Below are 27438 nucleotides of genomic sequence, written 5' to 3'. Positions count from 1 at the left end.
TGCATCTTTTAAATGATCCTAAATACCTTTTTTCCCCCCACAGCTCCCGTGTGGTCACATGCTCTCCCTCTGCTTCCTCACTCCAAGAACAGCAGTAAGAGGGGCTGAGATTTCCCAGTGATGCCAGATGATGTGACCACAGAGGAGTTGTGCAAAAAAGTTATTTAGGATTATCATAAAAAAAAAAGTGGGGAAGATTTACTAAAACAGGAGAGTGCAAAATCTGGTGCAGCTCTGCATGGAAACCAGATTCCCGGTTTTACCAAAGCTTATTTGAACAAACTGAAGTTGATTGGCTATCATACACAGCTGCACCAGATTTTTTCACTCTCCAGCTTTAGTAACTCAACCCCATTGTGTTATGTAATGCACTGGAATTGAGCCAGGAGATGAGCCCGGCTCTACAGACACAGACTGGAGCTGTGCTTTCACAAAAGAAACCATACTGCATGTAACCTGAATTATAATCAATACTTGTTTGTAGGAAACACATTAAAGCACACCAAACAAACCAACAACTTCTTATGTAGTTTATTTTAAAACAGAAATGGAGGCACAAAGAACAAATAAGCACACACACAAAATGCATACGAATAAATTAACTCCAACCGAATTTCCGTGTGCAATTTAGAACGGAATGGAAAAAGAATACTACGCAGCTTGCATGTGCCCATGTTTGATAGTAAGCAGGAATCCATATTCATCTATCTGCTGAGATAGATACCCATTGCTGAATCTGCAAATTAGAAATCTAAGCATTCAAGATTTACTTTGCATTAGTCTGGCAAAGCTCAGGAGACACAAGCAACATTGGCTATTCCATGCTTTACTTATTGCATTTCAACTTCTGTGATATTTACAAATCTTGGTGCTGGAAGCTACAGCTGTCCTAGTACAAGATGACATGGTCCTGGAACAAAGCAAAAAAGTTACATAATGGGGTATCCCTGCAAAGTTTTTCAAGGGAGTGGAAGGTCAAGGCTTAATGATATGACAAGCTGTGGCACAATTCACCGTTTGTGTACGATAGTTGAAGAATTATAAACAGCTAACCACAATATGCATAGTTACAACGGTTTCCAGACTGACCTGTCCGTAAAGAAAAAAGAGGAACCAGCAATTTGCCTTCTACTATCAAATAAAATAATAAATTAAAAAAGGACCATATCATGAGCAACAACCAGAAAATGACTTTGTATAGGGAGAAGGATATGTTTGTTTTAACAGGAAAGTGTCTACTACTTGAACATCCTATGAAGAGAGTCGCAAGTCTTAGAATCCAGTGGGAGTTAGAATGTTCATTTCACGCGGTTTAAGGTTGTGGCCTCTGACAGTTTTGCTATCTCCAGTAACTAATGGAGGCATTTCAATTTTTGGTGGTTTCAGTGCAACAGGATCATCAGTTATTCTGTTAGCCTGGGCTCGCATAAGTTCCATTGGAGTTGGTTTCTGAGCACCTTTGTAAGACTGGACTGTGAAGCCACCTGTATAAAAAAAGAAAAAAAAAAAAAGTAAGAGAACAATTGGCACATAAATATGGTAATGTATCTAGTTATACTGCTCTGAAAAACACACTATATACAAGATATAAAAAGGCAAAAAGTTCCTACAGCATCAGAAGGCAGACAGACCGTACCAACAACTAGTTTGCATTGATAAACTCTTAGGCCTAGATTCACGTAGGGCGGCGCAAGTGTGGGCGGGCGTATCGTATTTACGCTATGCCGCCGCAACTTAGAGAGGCAAGTGCTGTATTCACAAAGCACTTGCGTCCTAAGTTACGGTGGCGTAGCGTAAATGTGTCGGCTTAAGCGCACCCAATTCAAATTGTGAAGAGGTGGGCGTGTTTTACGTAAATAAAGCATGACCCCGCGTAAATGAAGTTTTGAATGAATGGTGCATGCGCTGTCCATGGACGTATCCCAGTGCGCATGCGTCAGATAGAATGCCTAAGATACGTCGAACATTGCCTACGACGTGAACGTAACTTACGCACAGCTCTATTCGCGTATGACTTAGGCAAACGACGTAAAAAATACGCTTGTTCCGACATCCATACTTTGCATGGGCTGCGCCACCTAGAGACCTGCTTTATCTTTATGCCGGTGTAGGTCTTGCATAAACGGCGTAACTAAATGCGACGGGCGCACGTATGTTCGTAAATCAGCGTATCTAGCTCATTTGTATATTCAACGCGGAAATCAACGGCAGCGCCACCTAGCGGCCAGCATAAATATGCACCCAAGATACGACGGCGTAGGAGACTTACGCCGCTCGTATCTTGGCAGAATGTATGCGTAACTGATTCTATGAATCAGGCGCATACATACGACGGCGCTCATTCAGACTTATGACGGCGTATCTGGAGATACGCCATCGTAAGTCTTTGAGAATCTGGGCCTTAATCAGTTCCCTATGTGGGGGGGTTGGGGTTGAAAATCACCCAGCTTCATTAAAAACTATAGCATTCAGCCCCCCCCCCCCCCCCAAAAAAAAACATAGCTGCAGATTGTATATCTATCAAGGGATTGTAAACCCTCATGATTTTTCACCTTAATACATTTTACTTACCTGAACGCCGTCTTCCCTCCTGCTGGGAATGAGCACACCAACTAGCTGGTGTCTTGTGTCCTGATTGGATACACTGCTAGCAGCGCAGCCATTGGCTCCCGCTGCTGTCAATCAATCAATCCAAAATGACGTGAGCACCGGGGCCAAGTCCTGCTTTGTGTGTGAATACACACAAAGCTGGGCTGTGGAGGGGTTGGGAGCGGCGGGTCGCTTAGGCAGCATGTCATTACTAGGGTTATAAGGGGGAGCGGCAGGCATGTCAGTACTAGGATGGAGAGGGGGATGGGCATGTCGTTATTGGGCTCTACGCTGCAGGGGGCCTGTGTGAATTCTCTGCCTATAGGCTTTGAGATGCAAATCTGCCCCCCTGCTTCTATAGTGTGCACTTGCCTCTATCCAAAGCACCAAATGTCATTTATCTCTGCCCTCTGCTATTTGCAGGAGTCACTTTTATAGGTTATGCCGTCACAACAGAATCCTGGGTGATGCCACCACAGACCTACAGCCTCAGCTGTGCATGCTTCTATGAGCCTGTGTAAATGGTTGGGTTGGGGGGGGTCCCATCCATACATTCATTTCTTAGATTACATAGAGCTCCATTGCTCTGGCTTGGAAGGTGTGCGATGTCAGATCCCAGTCCTTTGCATCCGACTACAGAGAAAAATCCCTTGATCTGTGTACTTTGAATTATGTGTGGAGTAGAGAGGGCTGTAGAAAACACAGGTACAACTTAGGTTGGAGGATCAATTTAATCTTTGTGCATCACCTGATGTATATGGAAAGGTTTACAACCACTTTAAGGGTGCTTAAGGCCAAGTTCTGGTCAAGTCCCAATTGTAGGAAGGCCAGAATGCAAGGCACAGAGTAGGGGTTGAATTACCTGTGTTCACACCAAAGAAGGTTTTCCAGGTACAATAGTAGATCTCTCTGGAAGTGGCTTCCCTTGGTTTTAGCAATGTGGAAATGACAGAATCTGAGAACCCCTCTGTCCTTCAAGACCCGGACTTAAAACAAACATCCACATCGATCAGCCAGTGTCTGGTCTGTCAAGAAGAGACCAGTGGACGTCTCCTAGAATATATATTCACAACGTCTCCTAGAAGTCCAAATATGTCTGTCCACCAGGTACTTCTGGGCCAGTTGGGTGCAATGAGAACCACTAGTTTCTTCTTTTGCTCCAATTTGCAAAGCAGTTTATGAATATCAAGCCTGTATCCTGTCTTCTTTCCCATTAAGATAGGATTATTAAAACAACATTTTAGCAGCAGATAGACTATAGATGACAAATTCAAATTTACAATGATCCTTTGGCTTTTCCAGGTATAACCTTGCTAAATTCGCTTTAATAAATGTGGGAAAGGTCAAAAACTGTAAATATAGCCCCCCAAAAAATCTGCCAAAAGTTTAACAAAATCCATGTTAACTCATTAAAGCCCATGTCCAGCTTTAGTTTCAGTTTAAATAGATTGTTAATTTGGGCCAGCTTAGCACTAACAATTTTCTTTACCAACATGTGTGGCCACTGGTTGTGCTGTATGTAGCCGAGGCTTCCTGCCTCACACCCAGAAGTGTGAAAGTCAGAGTGTGACATCAGCCCACCTGGCTTAATATAAATGGCTGAGTGCCGCTCAGATCGATTCCATTTTGTACTGGGTGTGAGAGACAGGAAGGTCTCACACCTACACACATTGCAATATACTGGATGTAGCCTCAGCTAAACACCGTTTATACAGCACTTTCAGCGGCTGCATGTGCAAGTAAGATAGCTGCAGATCAGCTTTAAACAGCAGAGTAATAAGATAAATCCCTATAATATTTTTCAGCAGCTAGTGCCATACTTTTTAAATGTTAAACCCACTTTACCTATACAATAAGCTTGCATACTAGAACTATTGTGTTTCTAAAATCATGCACAATCTTTTCTGATTCCACCAAGGATCCTAGGCCGTAAATAATTTTCAGCAAAATTAAAGTGGAAGTTTTTTTTTTGTTTGTTTTTTTTAAATCAACAAAAGGCTGACAGGCAAGGTATTTATGCAGAAGAGACCCCCATTTGGTCTCTTCTGCCATAAATACATCCTTCTGCCTGTCAGCTGCTGCATGTGACCAAATAGCAACAGTATATCACCGCTTTAATGCAGATGACCTCTTAGATCTATGCATCACTGCACATTCCAAAACTTCACATCCATGTTACTTACAGGCACAACATTGCACACTGTTAAAAGCAAGGTCAGGACAAGATGGATAGGCTACCATGGGTATTGCATCAGACATGTTGCTTTTCGCACTGTTGCGTTATGCAAAGGCAATAGTTATTTTGTAGTTCAGTTTTCCAGAAGGAACGCAATTTCCAAAAGCAATTGAAAAAGTAATTCTGCACTTCCTAATATTTTGCAACATATTTAAGGAAATAAAGATTTTTCTCTCCAATTTCCAAAAAATACCTTCTACACAGTTGGAAGAGAAAGGCAAAAAAAAAAAAAAAAATGGATAAATGTGCAGCTTTTACCTTGCACAGTAGAATTGGTGTCTGTATTTCATTCTTACCTGGATCTGTGGTTGACTTTTGCACTGCACGAGGAGCAAACATGCTCCATTTGTCGGCGTCTGTGCCCTGAAGCTCACCAGCTGGAAGGGAGGTAGTGGAACCCTGACTAAACCACGATCTGTGGACAAACAGGTCAAACAACTTTATGAAAAACAATGGTGAATGCATGTTATTTTAAACACTCACATTTCGTAGCGATACTTCCATGCCAGCAGGAACTACCAAGATTGAATGGTGAAGGCTCTTGTTTTAGCACTAACAAATGATATGGATACTTCCTTACCGTTGCAATACTTTTTCACACCGTATTTGCGCAGCAGTCTTACAAGCACACTTTTTTTTAATAAAAAATATATTCAGAGACCACTTTTATCTGCAAGAGAACCGCCGACTCTTGAAGAGGATGCCGGGATTATGGTAGCTAGCTGCTACCATAACAACGGTATCCCTCTTCAAAGACAGGACGTATAAAGTCCGGCGGGAAGAAAGTGGTTAAAGTGATCCTAGCATCATACATTTCTTAATGTTTACGCGCACGCAGGTTCAGTAATGTGGCTCTATTTCAATTAATCTATGGCCAGCCTAACACTACTACGCATATGCATCATCTCCCACAGTTATTAAGCTTCATCTGCATTTCTCCTAAGAGAAAGCCATCTTCGTTCAAGAATTACCTAAAAAAGCCTGGTACACACCAATAACCATTAAACTGACAGCTCCGGTCGGAGCCGCTGTACTAATAATCTGACGCTAGTACAGTGACCTTCCCCCCTAAGCTGTTGTGTTCCGACAGGGGGACGCCCCCCTCGCCATAACACACCAATCAGCGCCCTCAGCCATTGGTTCACGGAGTGATTTTCTTTCCTGCAACCACAACTCCATTAACACAGACAGCACCGAAAGGGAAATCCTTCCCGCTGAGCCATTGTGTTCTTCGGGCGGTGAGATAAGCCACAGTGATTATTGCAAACAGCTACAGCAGCCGCTAGCGATAATTGCAAGTGAATCAGGCAGGCTGGTTGTACGAGTTGATGGATCAACTTGGTACATTCAGCCTGTCCACACACAGGTCAAATATCGTCCATCTATGGCCTGACTAAATCAGTATCTACTTTGTGGAGTTATATCCAGGCTCAAATGACACAAATATGAAAATCATAATCCCTGGTGCAGTTCTTGGGGATGCTCACAAAGGTCTTGACACATCAGTCCATACTGCAGCAGCCAGTGTTGTGATTTGCTATAAAAAGATACAATAGTCCACTTTAAGGCTATGTTCACACCTATGCAGGTTGTGGTTGATGCAGATTTCTGATGCATTTTAATTTGTGTTTCACATGCTTTTTTGGGATGTGTTAATGTTGCTAGAAGTAGGTGTCTGATATGAAGAAAAACACACCAAAAAAACACAAGTACATGCATCATGAGTTCTTTATAGAAATCCATTGAGATCTATGGAGCCAAAAACGCAGTGCTGAGTGTAAAAAAGTTCCTGCACCTTTCCAAAAAAAAAACCCACAAAGAAACAAAAAAAAAAAAAAAACACTCACACCAATGGAAACTGCATAGATGTCAACTTGACTCATAGGAACGAGTGTTAAAGTGGTTGTAAAGCCAACCACACAACTTGCACCTACAGGTAAGCCTAGATTAAAGGCTTACCTGTAGGTGCAAGAAATATCTCCTTAACCTACACGGTTAAGGAGATATTTTCACAAAAACAGGAACCGATGTCTACGGCGCATGAGCATCGTAGACAACGGCGCAGGCGCACTGAGTGTGCCGTTTTTGTGAATGGCATTATCGGGGTTAATGCCGTGTTTTTGCGCATGCGCAGGGATCTGCCATCCCGCGCGCATGACGTTATCGCCGCTCCAGCCAATCACAGCACCGAAGCGACGATAACAGGAAGTAGCTACGAGGGGACATGGCGGTGGTTGTTGGAACCGAGGAGGACTTTGATCGCAGGCAAGTGCCACATAATGAGCTAGTACGCTGTGCATACTAGCTTATTATGCCTTTCTCTTGCAGGTGGTTTTTTATTTATTTTTTTGAGAATTGGTGAGGGTTTACTTTCTCTTTAAATGGACTGTAGTGCATTTCTGCAAAATGCCTAGGTGGGAACCTAGCCTAAAAGGAAGCATTGCTTATTCTGAAACTGTCCCGTCCCTCATCAGCATCTTCTGTTCACCGGTCCTTGGCTGTCTTCATTGGGTGGTGCGTGATGACATTACGCCTGTGCATACGCAGGAGCTAGAGGGCAGGTAAGTGTATTTTATTGCAGAAGAGACATTGCGTTTTCTTTTCTGCATAAAGAGCCTATCTGCTCACACCAAGCATAATATGACTTGTAAAATATCATTACTACAATATATTCAAGAATCACAGCTAGCATGACACTTTTTTCTAAACAAAATTCTTCCTGGAAAGGAAGTGGTGGTCGTGTTTATAGCCACTAACCTGCTTCAAGCCGTCGTGTGGGTGACCAAAAAAAAAAAAAATACAGATGCACCTTTTCATTTTAAAGCTTTGATGTACAAGACCAATTTGTCTAGTTTGTCAAGCGAGAGGTTTGTGTTACCTGCGCATTTGCTTTGGTGAAGAGCTTGGAGTGCTACAAGGTGTGGACTGAGTAGATGAGCTTTGTCTGTCTTCACTCGATTCTCCAGTTTGCATCTTTAGCTTCTGTCACAGTGAAAAAAATAAATTAACAAATTACATCCGAGATCAAGAATACGCAATAAACCCAGCATGTAAACTATAATGTTTAATTGAAAGCCAGTTAACCCATTATTGATTCATTTATGGCAATGTTTTGAGACCACCTAAACAGCTTCTTATAAATAGCAAAAAGGCAACCCGAGACCCGATTCATCAATACTATTAAAATTAGAAGACCGAAAACATGTGAAGGGCATGAAGTGAAAGGTTACCAGCTCAGGCAAGCGTTTAATACAAGACTTTAAACATATGGCCAATCCTCAATTTACACGCAACTTTTTTAAAGCATCCGTTTACATCAATTCACAAAGAACCTAAAAACCCTGGCTCTACATCCAACAGCTGGACACTATTCCTGCTTTATGCATTGCCAATGCAGATCTATTCTTGTAGGGAAAAAAAAAAAAAAAAAAAAACTAAAAAACAAACACGAGCATCACTGTACCCAAGTGGACAAGATGCAATACTGGATTCACCTGCAGATGATGGAGTACACTCCTTTACCATACTCATTTGTATCATACTCGCAGTCCACGGCAATAAATGGTGTATCAAAAAAATAGGCATCATTTATACAGATCTGTCTCCACCCAAATTAGGAGGTAAAGGCTCAAATGCAATACAACCATAATCTTAAGATCGTGCAAAACCTCTCTGTAAGGGCAAAGGAATGCACCTTCACCCTAGCAAACTAGTACTGGACCATGGCGACAGAGGTTTTTAAAAGCTGCATCTTATTTGGTGTCCTTAAAGTGGATGTAAACCCACTCTTATCCTTTATAAACTACTGCTATAGTGCTGATCTATAAGGGTATACATGCATCCTGCATGTATCCTTACCTGTCAAATGTCTGCCCTCTGTCTGTTATGAGATCTAAAAAACTGTAGATTCTATGGGCGAGTCTTGTCCAGAGCTCGGTGGGTGGAGTTGTGTCGTTAGTAGTCTACATTCCCCTTGTCAGCGTGCATTTTCTCCTGTGTATTTCTTACACTAAATTCTGCCATGATCACCAACATCCAGCCAAAACCCCAAAAAATAACCACATGACTTCTCAGGCTCGTGCATGAGATATGCAAATCACCTGTCACTCACAGCAGGGGGGGCCGTTACGCCAAGTCAATAGATACCAAACATGTCGCGCTTTAAAATTGCGCACACTCATGGAATAGCGCCAAACTTCGGTACTTAAAATCTCCATAGGCGACACTTTAATTATTTTTACAGGTTACCAGTTTAGAGTTACAAAAGGAGGTCTAGTGGTAGAATTGTTGCTCGCGCACACAGCGATACCCCACATGTGTGGTTTTAAATGCATTTACATATGTGGGCGGGACTTACAGGTGCGTTCCCTCTGACACGAGCTACAAGGGACAGGTGAGTTTAAAAAAAAAAAAAAATATATATATATATATATATATATATATATATATATATATATATATATATATATATATATATATATATATATATATATATATATATATATATATATATATATATATTTTACTTTATTTTTACACTTTAAAAAAATAAATAAGTAAATAAATGTCATCAGTTTTATTCCTAGCGCAAGGAATGTAAACATCCCTTTAATAGGAATGGTTAGCGACAGGTCCTCTTTATGGAGAGATACAGGATCAATAAGACCCCACATCTCTCCTCCAGGCTGGAAAGCATTAGATCAAAAAATTCATGATCTCATGCTTACCAACTGCGATAGCGGCTTTGTTTACAACCGCGGCCTGGACATGATGTCATAACATCGCACCCGAGCCTCCAACGGTCATAGAGATGAATAGTGACCATATGATCACTGGAAATCTCTATGGTCATCATCCGGCGGTGGGCAATTCTTTTACCGGGTTCCCCGATGGCACAAGAGAGCGAGGAGAAGCACTGGATGGCCGCGGGTGGGGGATGTCCCCTCCAAGAACGATCGTTCTTATGATCGTTTATGGTGAACAGAATCGCCGGCTGAAAACAGGGATATCTGCAGCTGGCATCATTCGGGTATTCCCACTGAAAGTCAAAAGACGTCATCTGATATCCTTGGGCTGGAGGTGGTTAAAGTGTTACTAAGCCCACACAGTAAAATCAGTCTGTAAATGCAACATAGCATGCGTGTTATACGCACTGTAGAACTTAAGGGGTTAATCCTCCGCATTGTGTAAAAAGGCCGTTATATCCTGTATGCACAGAGCCCTTCCCTCCTGCACTGTCTATCTAGGGAAGGCCAGCTAACACAGGCAGAGTAGCCAACCTGCACATGATCAGTTGTGTCTTTTATGCTGGAAAGAAGTTACTTTTTCTCAGAGATAGTCAGGTCACATGATATTGACATCACGCGTGGGCATGTTTACAGGCTGTAGTGGAAATCTCCTCCTTCCTGAACTCTAAGCACTGGAGAAACTGCAGTTTATCATGTAATCGTGGTATACAGATCCAAAAAGGTATATAGTGGCAGTATTTTATTGTAAAAAGATGATTTATAAAAAAAGGTATGGGCAGGGGCAGATGAATTCATTTTGATATTTCTAGGTTTAGCAACACTATTAGTTCAAATGATAAAGATGGTACACAAAGTATGAATAGGTGTACTATAAAAGACACAAATGTACTCTCCCTTCACACTTTTCTTATAAATCCCACACATTCATGCATGTACAGTACAATAAAATACAGAATACATTTGAAGAGATGGAAGCAGAACAGAAAGCAAAGTCCACATTTACTTCACAGCAGCACTACAGGTAAATACCAGAGGGCAAGATGTGCAATCCAGGTAGCAGCAGGGAAGGTAGTACAAGGGACAAGGGGGGCAAGGCACAAATCTTACATGCAGAGCCTCCGCCACGCGATGGTATTTGGACTCTTCAGTTGTGAGACCCTTGTGTGGAGTATAGCCAGCATCCCTGAGACCAGCCTGCTGCTCGAAGCGTTGAATACTCTCTTGTGAATGTTCTGAAATGGAAGACATTTGCACACACAGCTTTCAAGCGAGTGCCACAGCTAGACTGACCGGAGCCGTACTCCTCCATTCCCATTCAGTCATTGCAAATAACACAATACACAGACATAGTGGGTACAATGGAATTTAACACTCGAATGCTGCTTAAACACAGGTTTTGTTCAGATTAGAGGTCGACCAATGTGTTTTTCTCTGGCCGATATTTAGAAATCGGGCGGCCGATATGATGCCGATATTTTTGGCGGACAATATTTTAGGCCACCCCCCCTTTTCATCTCAAACTCACCCCCTCCCACTCCCCCCTGCTGTCTCCTGTCACCCTACCACACACTTTATGGCCTCAGTACAGATTGCACTGGTTGGCTCTGGCAGGTGGCACTGATTGGCAGGTTTCACACCGAGCCTAGTGTAACTGTGTGAAACGGACATGTAACTAAATGCAGGGAGAGACCAGCTGTCAAAATTCAGCATTGATGTCGGGGGTGGGCAGGACCCAGCAGCTATCAAACACCAGCCAATGATTGGGCTGCTTAAGGGGACAGTGCCACAAACACATATTGGCCCGCCCAGATCCCATTGGCTGGCGTTTGATAGCTGCTGGGTCCCGCCCACTCCCAACATCAACGCTGAATTATGACAGCTCCTCTCTCTGCATTCAGTTACATGTCAGTTTCACACACTCAGCGGCTCTGGCAAGTGCCGCTCTGCCAATGGAGTGTGGGTAAGGGAGCAGTCAGTGTTAAATATCAGCCCAATTTGGATAATAATCTGCCGATTTCCCTCAAAATAAATAAAGCCAAATATCGGCCGATATATCGGTTGGCCTCTAGTTCATATGTCAATTTACATCTCCAGTTTTTTGGGATGAGGTCTGTTAGGATGAAACGCATTGGATGACGTCTGTGGTAATCGCTCTTTACCTTTTAAAATAACAAGCTTATTTTTAGCTACAATCCTGCAAGTGTCAACCTTTTTTTTTTTAAAGGAGTTGTAAAGAAAAACGTTTTTTCACCTTAATGCAATCTATGCATTAAGGTGAAGAAAACTTCAGTGTATACCGCCCCCCAGCCCGTTTTAATTACCTGACGAAAGTCCCACGCGCTGTCCCGAGATCCTCTTCGCCGCTCAGCCTGGCCACTGATTGGCTAGAGCGGATGGATTGAGAGCAGCGCAGCCATTGGCTGGCGCTGCTGTCAATCACATCCAGTGATGTGCCGAGGGGCGGGGCCTAGTGATACAGCGAGCGGCTATGGCCACTCGCTGTATCACGGGAGCGCGCCCGCAATTACTCACCACCATGCGAGCTCTCGCATGACTGTGGTCAGTACTTGCGGGGAGGACCAGAGACAGCTGCCGAGGGACCCCAGAAGACGTGGATCGGGGCCACTCTGTGCAAAACGAACTGCACAGTGGAAGTAAGTAAGTACAACATGTTTGTTATTTTAAAGGAAAACATTTTTTTCCCCTTTACTAACACTTTGAATAAAATACCTTACAGTAATATGCTATGTGGATCCATTTGTTTTTTTATGTTCAATGCCAATGGAATGTTTTAACACTTGCTGCATGCTTTGGCATTCATTCGTCGATCTTCCATCATCTATCCTTGAGGTCTACTTTCCACCTACTGCTTCATTTACAGATTACTACATTGATGCTGAGTGCTCATTATGCCTGTTTGACCCACGTGCTGTAAGGTACATGTGTCCACCCCATCTGGTAAGCGTGCCAACCTTACTTTTTTTTACTGCACTTCATGATCAAGCACTTCCTTCCTTAAAAGGTATTTTTATCACCCTAGATTTCACACTGATGATGTTTACTTACACCGTCATGGTAAATTGAATCAAGATGGACCGATATACCTTGTAGTTTAGTTTTACATTTTCACTAGTTTGAGCGCTACACTATTATTTTTATATCCATTGTATCACTTTGTTTTTATATGTGCAATTTTTTCTTCTGTGTATCTGTATTGGTGATCATAAAGAGTCTGCGGGTTTTTAATTAAGGCTGCCCATGGACGAGTCGTAAGCCAAACGTTCTGTCAATCAAAAAAATGAAAATGGCACTTACAATAGTGCCATCATTTATTTTTCTAAACAAAAGCCAGCATATTGGATAAAGGCACCTTGATTGTATGAAAAGAAAAAAGAAAAAAAAAAATGCATGTCACAGCTGGCACACTAATGACCACAAAAAAAAAAAAAAATTTGTTTAGGTTTTAACTCGTCTATGGCCAGCCTAAACCATTGGTTGTAAAATAAAATAAAAAAATTTCTTCATTTTATATAAAGTCGAATATACACACACACACACATTTTGTCAGGTTTTAATTATTTGGCATCGGCCAATTGTGCTGCAAATTAGGCAGATTAATTTATGCACAAGCCGGTTCACACAGGGGCGATCTGACTTGTGGGACGACTTTAGCGCGACTTGCAAATTATTTCTGTAACAGAAGTCAATGCAAGTCGCCTGAAGTCTCCACTTGAGTCTCTATCTGGGCAGCCCTTCAAGTCTAAGAATACTGATAGAAGAAGCAAAGAGATACAATGTTTCTACTTGTCAAAGGAAAACTCTGGAAAACCCTGGTGTGTAGAAAATACCAGTTTAACAGTTTTTTTCTGATATGTGTTTCTTACAAGTAAAAATCCAATATTTTCTGCAAATTATATATATATATATTTTAGCAGAGACCCTAGAGCAGCGGTTCTCAACTCCTGTCCTCAGGGCCCACTAACAGGCCAGATTTTAAGTATTACCTTGGGGAGATGCAGACTAGAATACTGCAATCACTGAGCAGCAAATTATATCACCTGTGAAGTATATCAGTTATCCTGCAATCCTGGCCTGTTAGTGGGCCCTGTCCTCAGTTGAGAACCACTGCGCCTAGAGAAAAAAAAATGGTGGTTGTCGCAATATTTTACAGTATTTGAGCAAGCGGTCTTTCAAACGCAACTTTTGGGGAAAAATACACTTTAATGAATTTACAAACTAAACAGTAAAGTTAGCCCATTTTTTCCCCCATCCAAAAGGTTTGATAACCTGTTTTTGTGTAATATTAAAGATACCGTTTTTTTAATCTAAATTATACATACTAGTTCATCGATTGGAGGCTTGTTGTGATACAGAAAATTCTTAAATTAAGCATTTATTAAACACTTCTTATTACTTAACCGTTAGATTTTATGAGATGAAGGCCGCCGCGATTTCTAAATAATCGGCATCAGCCAGAGAAAAAGTCAGTCAACCTCTATTTGTGTACATTAGCAAAAGCAGAAATGACCTGGTGCTCTGGAAACTCTGAAATAAGTGACAAGGCTACTTTATAAAAAAAAACTGTGGTTATTTTATGTGGTGATCTTTTGAGGCAAAAGGGTCTTAAGGATCAGGGCTTTAAAGTAAGGCCTTTAAGTATAGTGCAATCTTTAGCCTAAAGATTGCATCAAGCCAAATACTTTATATTTTTGCTGGAGTGGAAAAGAATTAGAACCAAGTTTACCATTTGGGGCTCCATTAGACGACCCTTCCTTCCTGTCCTGTTTTACCAGAGTAAGTCAAAACCTGCAAAACTACTAAAGATTTTTTTCACCCGTTTTTTGTTGCCACATGTTCCCTTCACTTCCTGCGTGGTAAAACATTGTCAGTAAGACAAGAAGGGAAGATACATCTCTAAATCCCCAAATAGCAGTTAAAAAAAATTCTGTCTTCTTTAGCCTTTTGAAAACCAAGGAAAAAAGAAAAAAAAGCCTGTATGTGCCCAGCCAGCAAGTCAATCTTGAGGTACCCATAGGGCAGTGGTTCTCAACCTTTCTAGTGCCGTGACCCCTTGATAAAATTTCCAAAGTTGTGGGGACCCCTAACAGTAAAATTATTTTTGTATTGTGGGTTGTCAGCACCCGGGGTAAGACAAGTAATTTGCAGCCCTAACCCACAGGCATTTAGCGCTCCCTGAGTCCCTTCCACTTGTACAGTATTAAAACCCTGTATGGTACATTTTAGTATGTACCACTCGTTCTCTTTGTTCTCCTTTCTTTCCCTTTTATGGCTCTATCCTAATTTATTGTTTTTTCCCCCATCCCTCTCCCTAGCTGTTTTTCTTGTTCTTTCTCTACCTTTTTATTTGTTCCACCCCTCTTTTCCTCTCCCTTCCATGTATTCTCTATTTGTATTCCTTCTCTTACTCCTTAGTGGGAGGGGGTGGGATGAGTGGATTAGATGCTCTTGAACAAGGTCACCTGCTGATCTGAGAACTGTTGTGAGGACTTTAAATGGCAACTATACTCACTGTGCATCCAACTTTGTAGCGTCTCGTAGCAGTGGCACCTATGCCAGAATCAGGAGATAGGGTCTCCTCCAGCCCCTCCCACTTCACATTCCTCACCAATCAGCTGACCTCTAGCCTCTCCCCCCCCCCCACCCATGCCATGAACTGAATGGGCAGCTGCGATGAGGCTTAGTGGGCAGGCTCCAAGAACAGCCAAGCTGGGTGGCCACAAAATGGTAGGGAGGGTGTTGCAGGCTTCAAGAACAGCCCAGGATTCGGGGACCCCTGGTAAATCATCATTTGACCCCCGAGGGGGTCCCGACCCCCAGGTTGAGAACCACTGCCATAGGGGGAATGAAAGCAGTTACCAATCATGCAGCTTATGTTAAGTTCACCTTTAGTAACCTGTTACACCCATATTTACATGTTCCTATGCAGAACTTCCTCCCACCCCTCACAGCGTGCAGGGAATCTCCCCCCCTCCCCCCACAACTGCTGTCATTTTTAAAACACAATTCCTGTCTACCACCATAGCAGACAGCTTGTAGTTGAATGAATAAATGAAGGGTGCTCATGCTGTATCCTCCAGCTTTCTAACAGAAAGCTTGTACAAAAGCATTTCCAAGAGGGAGGATGAGCAGGAGCCTAGCTATGTACCTGCAATCCACTGATCGTAGGGTACAATGCTCTACAGCAGTGGTTCTCAACCTTAGTCCTCAAGTACCCACAACAGGCCATGTTTGCAGGTTTTCCTTTATCTTGCACAGGTGCTTTAAATCTGAGTCAATTGCTTGGTATTTAGCAGTTATTTTATCCAAGAGAAATACCCAAAACATGGTCTGTTGGGGGTACATACATAAAAATCACCGCAAAAAAAATTCAGAAAGGGGGAACTTGGGTCTTTAAATATATTTTATATAAAACGAAGCAATACAATTATTTTGATAATTCAAATATTTTAACCGTTTTAAAAATTACTAAATGCCTTTACTGTACCCCAAAACCAATATATAATTTTGATTGAAAGGCCCTGTTATATTACTAGAAAAAGTGAAATACTATTGCTTGTTAAATTTCACTGTCGAAAAGAGGATTTGCCAATAAAATAACAGTGTATAAAATGTGGGGTTAAGCCAACTCATACTTAAAAGCTCTTGGAAACACAGCACGTAACAAAAGAATAGCTAGATTTCAAACACAAATATGTTTGCTTTCAAAATGTTAGCTTCAAGGAGGAAGTAAACCCTCTCTCAAAAAAAAAAAAAAAAAAACACCCTGCAAGACAAAGGCATAATGAGCTAGTATGCATAGCATACTAGCTCATTATGAATTACTTACCTGAGAATGAAGCCCCCGCAGCGGTCCTCCGTCACCACCATCATACCCGGAGTGACTTCCGGGAATCGCTGACCGGCGCTGCGACTGGCCAAAGCAACGATGCCAGCATGATCCCGTTAGTAGCGGCACGCTCAGTGCGCCATTGTCTACGGCTGTTGTCTTTCTTGGAAATATCTCCTTAACCATGTAGGTTAAGGAGATCTTTCTTGGACCTACAGGTAAGCCTTAATCTAGGCTTACCTGTAGGTCAAAGTGGTTTGTAAGGGTTTAAGCTGCCCATACATTAGTCCGTTTCTTTTGTTAACCCAGCGCCCCACAAACTGACCCGATTTCCCCCCCCACCCACACACTATGCAATTGTCAGATTATAAAAGGTCAGCGCTGCAGCCTACACTCTCTAGGGCCTCTGCTATCTGTCAAAAAATGTTGATTGTTGCATGGGGGGGGGGGGGGGGGGGGCGGCGACGACAAATAAAAAAATAGATAAACAAGGTTATGTTAAATGTTCGTAAACTGCAAATCCCATAAATCCCCATGTATTAAAGATGAACAATGGGAGGCATGTCTAGATCATGTGGCAACGATGGCTTTCTCCATAGAAACCATTGACATCTAAGACGGGTAATGTGTAATTGGCACCAGAACTGAATGATCATCGGTCACATGATCACTCAGTTCTCAGGCTTTTAATCGGAGGGGGGACAGCTGCAGCAGTGCAGCAGGCCAATGTTGCAGCTTTGAGGCGAGTAAAGATATTTGATTTGTTGAATACCCCAATCTTCTCCTTTAAACTTGCTAGTTACTTGACATCTGTCCACGACTGCTTTGAAAACTCTGCAGACTATCCAGATGTGTACTTGACAACACAATAGATTTTATATGGGCATTCTGCAGTTTGCATGTTCTCCCTGTGCCTGCATGGGTTGCCTTTGGAACTCCAGTTTCCTCTAATGCCGCGTACACGCCATCACTTTATGTGATGAAAAAAAACGTCATTTTCTGTGAAGTAAAAAACGACGTTTTTGAAACTTCAATTTTCAAAGACGAAGTTGCCTACACACCACCGTTTTTTCACAATGTTCTAGCAAAGCGAGGTTACGTTCACCACTTTTTTCCATTAAAGCTGGCTTCATAACTTGCTTCTGGGCATGCGCGGTGTAAAAAACTTAGTTTTAAACGTTGTTTTTTGCTACACACGGTCAATTTCTGTGAAGTAAAAAACGACGTTTTGAAAAACGACACATAAAATTGAAGCATGCTTCAATTTTTTTTTGTCGTTTTTCACAAGACATAAAAACGGCGTTTTTCCCCCACACACGGTCATTTAAAGTGACGTTTTTAAAAACGTTGTTTTTTTTCCATCACATAAAGTGATGGTGTGTACGCGGCATAACACTCTAAACTAAAGAAATGCTGGTAGGATAATTGACTCTAGTATGCATATGTATGAATGTTTGTTGGAGATCTTATATTGTAAGCTCCTTGAGGGCAGGGACCTATGTTAATGTACACTATATGTAAAGCGCTGCACAGTACCTGCAATAAGTAAAAATCATAGGCAAACTATGGAATTTAGGTACAGTAAACTTAGTTTACTGTATCAGTAAAGGTTTTACATCAAAGTAGGAGGCTTATGGAGCAAAGAGCCATAATAAAAAAAAAACCCACACAGCAGCTATTCTAGCCCAAAAAAAGCCTCAACTAACAGCTCTGCAAACAAAACTGAGCCAAACTGTTTACTCAGCACATCCCAGATAATGTTATCAGAATAAAAAGGCAAACATCTGCAAGTAGCTGAAATGCATTACAAAAGTAAACACATAGCATATGTCAAGGCAAAAAGCATAAAGATGGTGCAAAATTAAATCCATCAAGGTTTAAAATGCTAACTATTAAAAGAAGTATGTCTCCGTCTCCTCCCCCCCCCCCCCTACCTCTCCCATAATTATACTTACCTAGGTGGATGCAGCATCTGTTCCCCTGCTGCACCGAGAACCGAGCCACCGAACATCACTGATTGCTCAGTTCTCACAGCGCCGAGCAGAGAGCTACTGACTGTCAATCAGCTACTCTCATCTCTACACCCCCCTCCCCCGCTCACTGGAGTGCTGAGCTGTGGAGGGGCTGAGGAACAGCCATCTCATCCTCTCAAAGATGGGTATCAGTCCAGGCACATGGCGGATCAAGGCTTTATTGCCGTGATGATGCGATGCCTGGACTGATTCCTGTGACGTCAGCAGAGAGTGGACTTCAGTTCGCTCTCTGCTGAAAAGGGGTTCACAGGAGTACAAAATGAGCTTAGGCTGGACTTCTTCTTTAATGAGCAGCATACTTGAAATAACAGATTCTCCAGCTGCTTTAAATAAGGTTGTAAATACAGTCCAGACCATTTGAATTTGTGTAATCGTGTCTGCGGCAGCACCACTGCATAGTTACTCATCTTTGTACTGGAAAAGTCCTGAATGGGGACAATCAAGTGAAGGACCCACTGTAAGCAACACTGCCAGCTCTATAGAACACTGTTTATTTAAACTACACCCTGCCAATGACCTTTGCCATTAAAAAGATCAACCGACTTGTACATTACAAATGAATGATCCAAAATGAGGAAACATGGAGACATCCTTACTTGTTAAAAGGGAGTTCATGATGACAGAAGTTGCTTTAGCCTTCACCACAGGTGCCTTTTCAACAGAAGAGGAGTGGGGAAGGGCAGGTGGGGGCATACTGTTATCCCCATCCTCAACCTACTCAGGACAGAAGAATGTACGGGAAGAGAGAGAGAGTGGGAATGACATTATGATGGCAGAGGAGGGGGAAAACATAAAAGAAATGACATGTTAAGTGCAAGGCTTCATCTTTACTACAAGAGAACATGTAGTTGCTGGTAACAAAGTGTATTTCCCCTTTTGCAGCCAAATTTGAGAAACCCCCACTATAGGTTTATGCTCCTTCACAGCAGATCTACAAACATAAAATAGATTTTTCTTACCTTATTAGTTTATAGCAGGTTTATTCATAGGGTCCTACATGCAGCTTCTAGTGCTTAGAATAAATGGCAATGAGCAGATAAGGGACTTTTTAAGTGCATTAACAGCAGAATGTACCACCCAAGCCTTCAAATATTTAACCCTTTATTAGGCCAATGTGCACATTTAAATTACAAATGATAATGTAGATCTGCCAGTACAGAACAGATAGTGTAAATTATGGTAAACATAACTACCCAGTCCCCTCCTATATATATATATATATATATATATATATAGTTAAATAAAAAGGTGTTGCTTACCTTTAATTATGCTATGTGAATATAGAATATTAAAAAGTAGTAAATTCCCTGGGTTTTCACCTTAATGCATTCTATGCATTAAGGTGAAAAACCTTGTGTGCTGCAGAAGCCCCCCCTTTTTCTTACCTGAACCCGATCGTTCCAGCACCGAGCACGAGCCCAGCCGCTGTCTCGGGTCCTCATTGGATAGACTGATAGCAGCAGGAGCCATTGGCTCACTTTGCCGTTAATCATATCCTGTGACACGGGAGCTGGGCCAAGTCCTGCCATCTGTGTCAATGGACACATCAGCAGGACTCAGGAGCGCGCCCGCATTGGGTGCCCATATGAAAACCGACTCTCCGAGGGGGCACTCGCTAAAGGAGGAGCCAGAGCAGGCAATTATGACGTGTTTGTTATAAAAAATAAAAAACACACACACCTTGACAATCTCTTTAAGAAGGCATTACGCAAATTTGGCTGCAAAATTGGAAACTAAACTCTTTAATCGTAGCTGACCACAAATTATGCGAGATACACGTGTCACAAACTTAAATTCCTAAAAGGCGGCTCTACGCAGCATACCTTAGACAGCTTCTGGTATTTACGTTCTGGGATTACTGGTTTTCTCCACAAGGTGTTAGTACACATGTCTGATGGGGGTGGAGTCATCGGCGCTGTATCCTCCAGAGCATCGTCATAACTGAAAGCACGACGGTGCATCCCGATGGGCAGGGACATTTTTCCTAGAAGCCCACTAGAGCCGTGCTCAATGGCTGAGGACAAAGAGTCCATACCTTACTATACAGTCCAGAAATATTCCGTGAGCACAACAAACATAAGTTAAACAGATCCCCCCCCCCCCCCCCCAAAAGAAAAATAAATTGTATACAACAAAAAAAGCTGAGAAAAGTGTCCCTATATTTTCTGCCTACTCATGAAGCCATAAGTGACAATTTTACAAACAATGCTAGTGGTGCAGTGGCTCCTATATGAGGTCCAAGCAGATTCCTCCACTGCTGGCATCTCCCTAGGTTGTGTATGTGCTTATAACGGCTAGCATAAGTTATACCTATACACCCATGGATTAATGCTACAACTAAGAAAATACTGCTGTTGCGCAGGGACTCAAAAGGAAAAGAACATCCTTAGCCACAGATATTCTTCGTTTTACAGCGCAAGGCTAACAAACATCACAGAGTCACCTTTTGTTAATAGGAAAGTGTAATGCCACGTACACATGACCGTTTTTCGGGTTGTAAAAAATTACATTTTTTTTTTATGTCATTAAAAACGATCGTGTGTGGGCTCCAGAGCATTTTTCACGTAAAAAATGGCCATTAAAAATTTCGAACATGCTCTAATTTTTCACAACGTTTTTAACGTCGTTGCTTTTAATGTTGTAAAAAAATGGTCGTGTGTGGGCTTTAACGACGGGGAAAAAAACGTGCATGCTCCGAAGCAAGTTATGAGACGGGAGCGCTCGTTCTGGTAAAACTACCGTTCGTAATGGAGATAGCACATTCATCACACTCTCACCAAACTTTTACTAACACGAAATTAGCAAAAGCAGCCCCAAGGGTGGCGCCATCTGCATGGAACATCCCCTTTATAGTGCCGTCATACATGTTGTACGTCACCGCGCTTTGCTAGAGCATTTTTTTTTCCATGATCGTGTGTAGGCAAGGCCGTTTTAATGATCGGGTTGAAAAAAAAAACAAAAAAAACGTTGGTTTTTTTTCTAGACCATTAAAAACTTAATTTTTTACAACCAGAAAAACGGTCGTGTGTACGCGGCATAAGAACTTAATTATTACCCAGTAAACTTGGACATGACCTTCACATGCTAGATTACAATCTCCCTTCATTGAGGAGACACACAATTAAGAGTTAAATTTACCAGGTACATCGGGTTGTCTTGATGCCATTATTGTGGACAGTGATGCTGCCTTTATTCTATGATAGTCCAGAAAATATTTTCTGTTACCTGGTGAAAACAAACATCTGTTTATCACTTCAAATAATGATGTTCACAAGGACCAATCACTCCCATCCAGCTGCATTCACCATTTGTGCTTTTATTGGAGTCAGCACTGTGCAACCAGCCATATGAACTTAGAATCCCAACCACTTTCCTGCTGCCACAATGGAAACTTACCAGGCCACGCTGATCCAGGGATTATGAGGAATGAGAGGAACCACGATGAAACATAGTGCAATTGAATCAGAAACCCTGAAAGGAGCTCTGAAGTCGTCCATGCAGAGTGCCTGAAAATTAAGCAGAGAAAAACCACATGTCCAACTTGTTTGAAAAAAAAAATCAACTGACATTCACAGAGACATGACTAGGCATGATGGGAATTGTAGTTCCTGAACAACTGGTGGGCCGTAGTTTGAGGACCCCTGCTTTAGAGACACTGATCGATACCAAAATGCAGATCTAAAATTCAAAATTAATTTGCTGCATGTGGCTTTTTAGGTCAGTGACCTAAACAGAACTGAAAGCAGGAACAGCACAGTAAGTGGCATTTTCAGAATAAGATCAGCACTTGGCAGGCCACATATTTCTTTCAGTACAGGTTTCCTTTAACATAACAATACAGGGATTGGACAGAAAACCACAATGCCTACAAAGTTGCTGGCATCCACTACTTTCTGTAAGATGTTTCAACTACTGTTAGTCTGGCTTTAGATTGCCCTTACTGCATCCCCAAACCCACAGTAAGGCCTCATCCATATACTGTCACACTACATTAAAAGGCGATGTTCACCTTTTAAGGAAAACAAACACACAAATTTTTGCAGGAATAAAAAATAAAAATAAAGATTCTGCCCCCCCCCGTCTCCCCCTATAGGAGCTGGTGGATGGGCAAGCAAAAGAAACAACCACCGGCCAAGATGAATATCACCACGCGCTCCGGACAAGATGGCCGCCGCAACCCACTGTCTCGCCAGCATCTACCTCTGATCTCTTTGGGGAAGCCTCCCGGACACCTCTCTGCAGTCCGCATGTATCCTCTCAAATATCCCTTAAAGAAAATGGCGCGACTGGGCCTACGCTGGCAGACGTACTACATACCATTAAAGGTAAACCATGCTGATCTCATGGAGATGGCGGCTGAAATAAAATCAGACTTTGCCATTATGTACAAAAAATACGGGGACAGGTTACTGAAACCTAATGCCGCATTAGCGATCTGGAAGACACTGTTAACACCTTACTGCCTAAATTTGTACATATGGTGGGAAGATTACAGCCCTGGGAGAACAAGGTGGATGACCTGGAGAACCGTCTCCGCATAAACAACCTATGGTTGATCTCCCTGAACAGGTGGAGGGGGTCGAACCCGGTGACTTTCATGGAAAGCTGGCTGGAGCGCCCAACTATCCACATGCTTTGTGATTGAACGGGCCCATAGGGTCCTAGGTCAGCCTCTCCCAGCAGGAAATCCTCCCTGCACCATTGTGATCCGTCTGCTAAATTACCGGGACTCCATTCTCTGTGCTGCTCGCCTGAAAGGGAGCCTTAGAATCAATAACGCAGTGATCTTGCTATTCCCAGACTACTCTGTGGCTGTTCACAACCAGAGAGCCCAATTTCAGCAAATCAAGCAGATGCATCCCGTTTAATATGCCATGTTATTTCCAGCTACCTCCAGTTTGTCCATCAGGGAAATAATAATTGTCAGTCTCCTAGGGTATCCTGAAGTGGTGGCAATCACCACCATGGCTTCCCCTACCTGAAGGGAGGTGCATTTATCAACAAGAACAAATAAAATGACAGCACAGACACATATATGTGGGAGACTAGAACATGTACAAGACTGGAGAAAACTACATGGCTGTGAGGTGAAGAGAACCCAACAATACTTCATCAAAAATAAAACATAATGAAGAACTGCACTATTACATAAAACAACAATGCACACTCCAGGTACTACTGATACAACATGTCCAGTATTATGTAGGCATTAGCCTGCACCGATTTGTGTGAATTTTTCTCAATTCATTTTTAAATGAATAGAAATCCAGCAAAACCCTGTTAAATCAGAACTTCTATTACATCATATCCCCAAAACAATGGGCTTGTTCCTAATTCTAGGAGTGGATGAAGCCATTGAAATGAGTGGTGCACCAAATGAAAATTCTGGACAGAAACCAAAAATTCAGGATGTACCTGGCCAGAAACTAAACTTTTAAAATTATTTTTATATATAAAAATTGTATTATAGTCGCCCTTTTTAATCATTATGAATTTTTCATCCATCGTCTGCACTTTTTTTATATTTTTGGCTGCCATTAAACAAAACACTGAAAACCCTATTTTTGGATATAGATATGCATCCCTAACTGAAACCATTCATTTTTATCCCCACTGAGCCCACTGGTGTATAGTGCAGACACAGCATATTCTAGATAAAACCTGCATACAGCTACTTTAGGCTTTTTGGTCATCTTAGCAATGCATGGAAATAATAGTCTTTGCTGAGTAGGCCTTGGGAACCACAACAAAAGTATAACCAACCAGAAATGGCCTAGTTGAGTGGAGGTTTTTTTTGTTTCTTTGGCTCACCACACCGCTAACCTGTCCGGGCTATACTTTCTCATTTAAACACAATGGGTTACAAAATGCAGGACAATACAGAACTTTGTCATACCAAATTAGCCTGTACATTTAGCATTTGAAAGCAGCAAAACATCCAGTGTAAACAAATACTATCATCCAGGAAATCCAATTCATACAGGTGGAACATCCTGGACCTAGAATTTTGAGCCAGCTGATGCCGTCATAAACATGCTGGATACCCATTTGGAACATACACATGGGTGTTGGGCATTAGAGTGGTACTAAAGTCTAAACATGTTTTACCTTAATGCACTCTCTGCATGAAGGCAAAAAAACCCCACCCTCTGTCGCTCCCACACTTATTTTAGGTCACACCGTCGTAACGCAAGTGTGTGAATTGGCCTGGTAGGAGATGACACTTTGCCTTGTCTTGCTGTTGGACAACACTGGAATAGCTGCCCAGCACCTTGGCACCACACCTGGCGTAAACAGGCCCTCTAACAGAAGAGAACTGAGCCTTGAAAGCAGACGTTTTATATTTCCCAGGAAAGTTCTCTGCATTATGGGCTTGTTCACGTCATAAGGTGCATCTGAGCAGCCATGTTTTTTTTTCACGCTCCTGCTCAGCATGTTCAGGGCAGCCCACTGAAGTTGCATGTGTGAAACGCACAAAAAAATACAGGCATGGTTTTTAAAATTGTGCCACAAACTACATGGCACTGTGGTACCATGCATTGTGGTGCTTTAGAATGCATGCACATACGCCAGATGTGTGAGGGACATCAAAGATTAAGAGGGCACCTGTCTACGTGTGCAGAGGGAAGTGTGTTTTTGTGCAGTGAAAGTCGCACTATTGCAGGTGTTCCCACACCAGGCATGGTGTGAATAAGCCCAAATAAACTAAACAAAAGGAGGCTGGGGTTAATGAAGCAGAAGAAGCAGAGATATGTCTGCACTCAAAAGGAAGTGCAGGGCACAAAGGGTTCAGTCAGCATTTTCAATGAGGCCTAAGCTGCCTAACACACTAAACAATCATCTTTAGCTTTACCAAAGCCATGAAAAATTTACCTCAGCCCTCCATTTAGCGTAAACTCACTTCAGTTTTATTATACGACCAACATGCGATCTGATCAAATGGGTAGCAAAGTGGCAGACTGGTTAGCACTTCCGCTTGGCAGTACTAGAGATGTTGGTTCAAATGCCAATCACGGCACTACCTGCCTGGAGTTTGCATGTTCTCCCTGTGCCTACATGGGTTTCCTCTCACACTCCAAAGACATGCTGGTTAATTGGCTCCTGTCTAAATAAAACCAGCCATAGATGGGTTGAATCTTGGCTGGTTCAGAAGGGACTAGCCGAACCACGTATAGTCAGGCTGAGTGTACCCAAGTGGATCCATCGATCAATTTGGGTACAACCAGAATGTACCGGTAAGTTTTGTACATGCGATTATTGCCAGCAGCTATAGCCACTAGAGGTCGACCGATATTTGGCCATTTTGGAGATATCGGCAACAGACAATTATCATCCAAATTGGGATATTTAACACTGACCGCACATTCCTCCTCCACACTCTGTTTGCCAGAGCAGCGCTGTGTGAAACGGACATGTAAAAGAATGCAGAGAGAGAGGAGCTGTCAAAATTGAGCATTGATGTTGGGGTAGGACCCAGCAGCTAATGGAATGGGATCTGGGCAGGCCGCTACGTGTATGTGGCTCCGCCCCCTTTCTTAGACAGCCCAATCATTGGCTGGTGTTGGCTACCTGCTGATTCCCGCCAACATCACTGCTGAATTTGACAGCTCCTCTCTCTCTGCATTTAGTTACATGTCAGTTACACAATTGTCTCAGTGTGCCACCTGCCAATCAGTGCCATCTGCCAGAGCCAACCAGTGCAATCTGTACTGAGGACATTAAGTGTTTAGTATAGTGACAGGAGCAAGCAGGGGGGAGGGGATTTGGTGAGTTTGAGACGAAGAAAAAAAAAAAAAAAAAACACCCAAAATACCGGCCGCAAATATCTGCATCATATATCGACCACCCCAATTTCTAAACGGCATCGGCCAGAGAAAAACCCATATTGATCGACCTCTAATATACACTAGCAATCACTGTTTTCTCCAGGCAGGAACGCCTCCCCCCGTCGGGCGAACACAATGGCTCCCCCATCAACACAGTCTGTAATGGAGGAATCAAGTGGTTTTCTTTCCTGCAACCACAGATAATCGCATCATCTATGTCCTGCCTAAATTGGCCCTGGTATGTGTATGTGTACATGTGAGTTCAGGGCATTAGAGTGTAAGCTCCTTGGGAGCAGGCACTGATGTGAATATATATGTAAGGCACTGCATACAAGTGAAGGTGTTATACAAGTACCTGTAATAATAAACATAATTCAATCGTCAAACAATTGAACAGCTAAATCTTCCCTTTCCATGGATTTAGATGAGATCACACTGAGTGGATTGGCCATAGTGGGTGATAATCATTTGTTCTTGGATCCAATAGTAGTCTGATCGGTGGGATTATGAGATTGCATGGTGGAAACACATGATTGACAATTCCTATTTGTATCTTCCAGCTATTGTTCAAAATCCACTTTCCTGTGTGCGTGTCATAATGGGTTGTTGTCTATAGACTGAGGATTCCTATAGGGAGAGATCAATTGGGAAAGAAATCGTTTACTAAAGTGTGTATGGCCGACATAAAGGGGTCTGTATGGCGTGTGGTGATAGAAGGAGCTGACAGTGGAGTATTAGACTACATGGAGGACACACAACAACAATGCTGAGTAGTAGAGGCCAGGAGGAGCGGATACGATGACGTAGACTGACTGCCCAAAAACAAGGACCAGCAGCAGCCAATATCGCAGATACACCATACTAATGGGGCGACCATAGAGCCCGGACCCCCCAGGATATAGAAGGGCCCACCACCGCTCTCACCTGGCGGCCTCCCTCTTCCCCGAAACTCGTATATCACAACCCGCCTGACGCTCTCCTCTCCCGTGACAGTCGATTCACACAAACACCGCTACTCCCCGCTCCGGGTACACAAGCCATTATCCACTTCTAGAATGGCGACCGGAAATAAAACGCATCGCGCCTGCGCCCATTCAGAGGCGTGGTCTGAGGAACAACGCGTGCTTTTGGTTGCAAGTGATCATAGAACATTCGTCAT

General features: G+C 42.6%; 1 protein-coding gene across 2 annotated transcripts; it reads right to left on the bottom strand.

Moving 5' to 3' along the window:
- Positions 1 to 515: 515 nt before the first annotated feature.
- Positions 516 to 27400, bottom strand: KIAA1191 (KIAA1191 ortholog). 2 transcript variants are annotated; one of them, XM_040344466.1, is made up of 10 exons: positions 27204 to 27400; positions 26635 to 26906; positions 21850 to 21959; positions 21592 to 21678; positions 20277 to 20467; positions 19050 to 19167; positions 10681 to 10805; positions 7704 to 7807; positions 5122 to 5240; positions 516 to 1484 (listed from the first exon to the last, which is right to left on the bottom strand). In XM_040344466.1, the coding sequence occupies exons 4-10, from the start codon at positions 21617 to 21619 to the stop codon at positions 1273 to 1275; spliced, it is 897 nt and encodes a 298-aa protein (XP_040200400.1). In that variant the 5' UTR covers positions 21620 to 21678; positions 21850 to 21959; positions 26635 to 26906; positions 27204 to 27400; the 3' UTR covers positions 516 to 1272. The 2 variants fall into 2 exon arrangements, with proteins under 2 accessions (XP_040200400.1, XP_040200399.1); XM_040344465.1 differs by lacking the exon at positions 26635 to 26906.
- Positions 27401 to 27438: the final 38 nt, after the last annotated feature.

Source organism: Rana temporaria, chromosome 3 (assembly GCF_905171775.1).
Source record: "Rana temporaria chromosome 3, aRanTem1.1, whole genome shotgun sequence".
Classification (NCBI taxonomy): Eukaryota; Metazoa; Chordata; class Amphibia; order Anura; family Ranidae; genus Rana; species Rana temporaria.
Note: the sequence above shows the minus strand (reverse complement) of the source record. Positions and strands in the feature narration are given on the sequence as shown.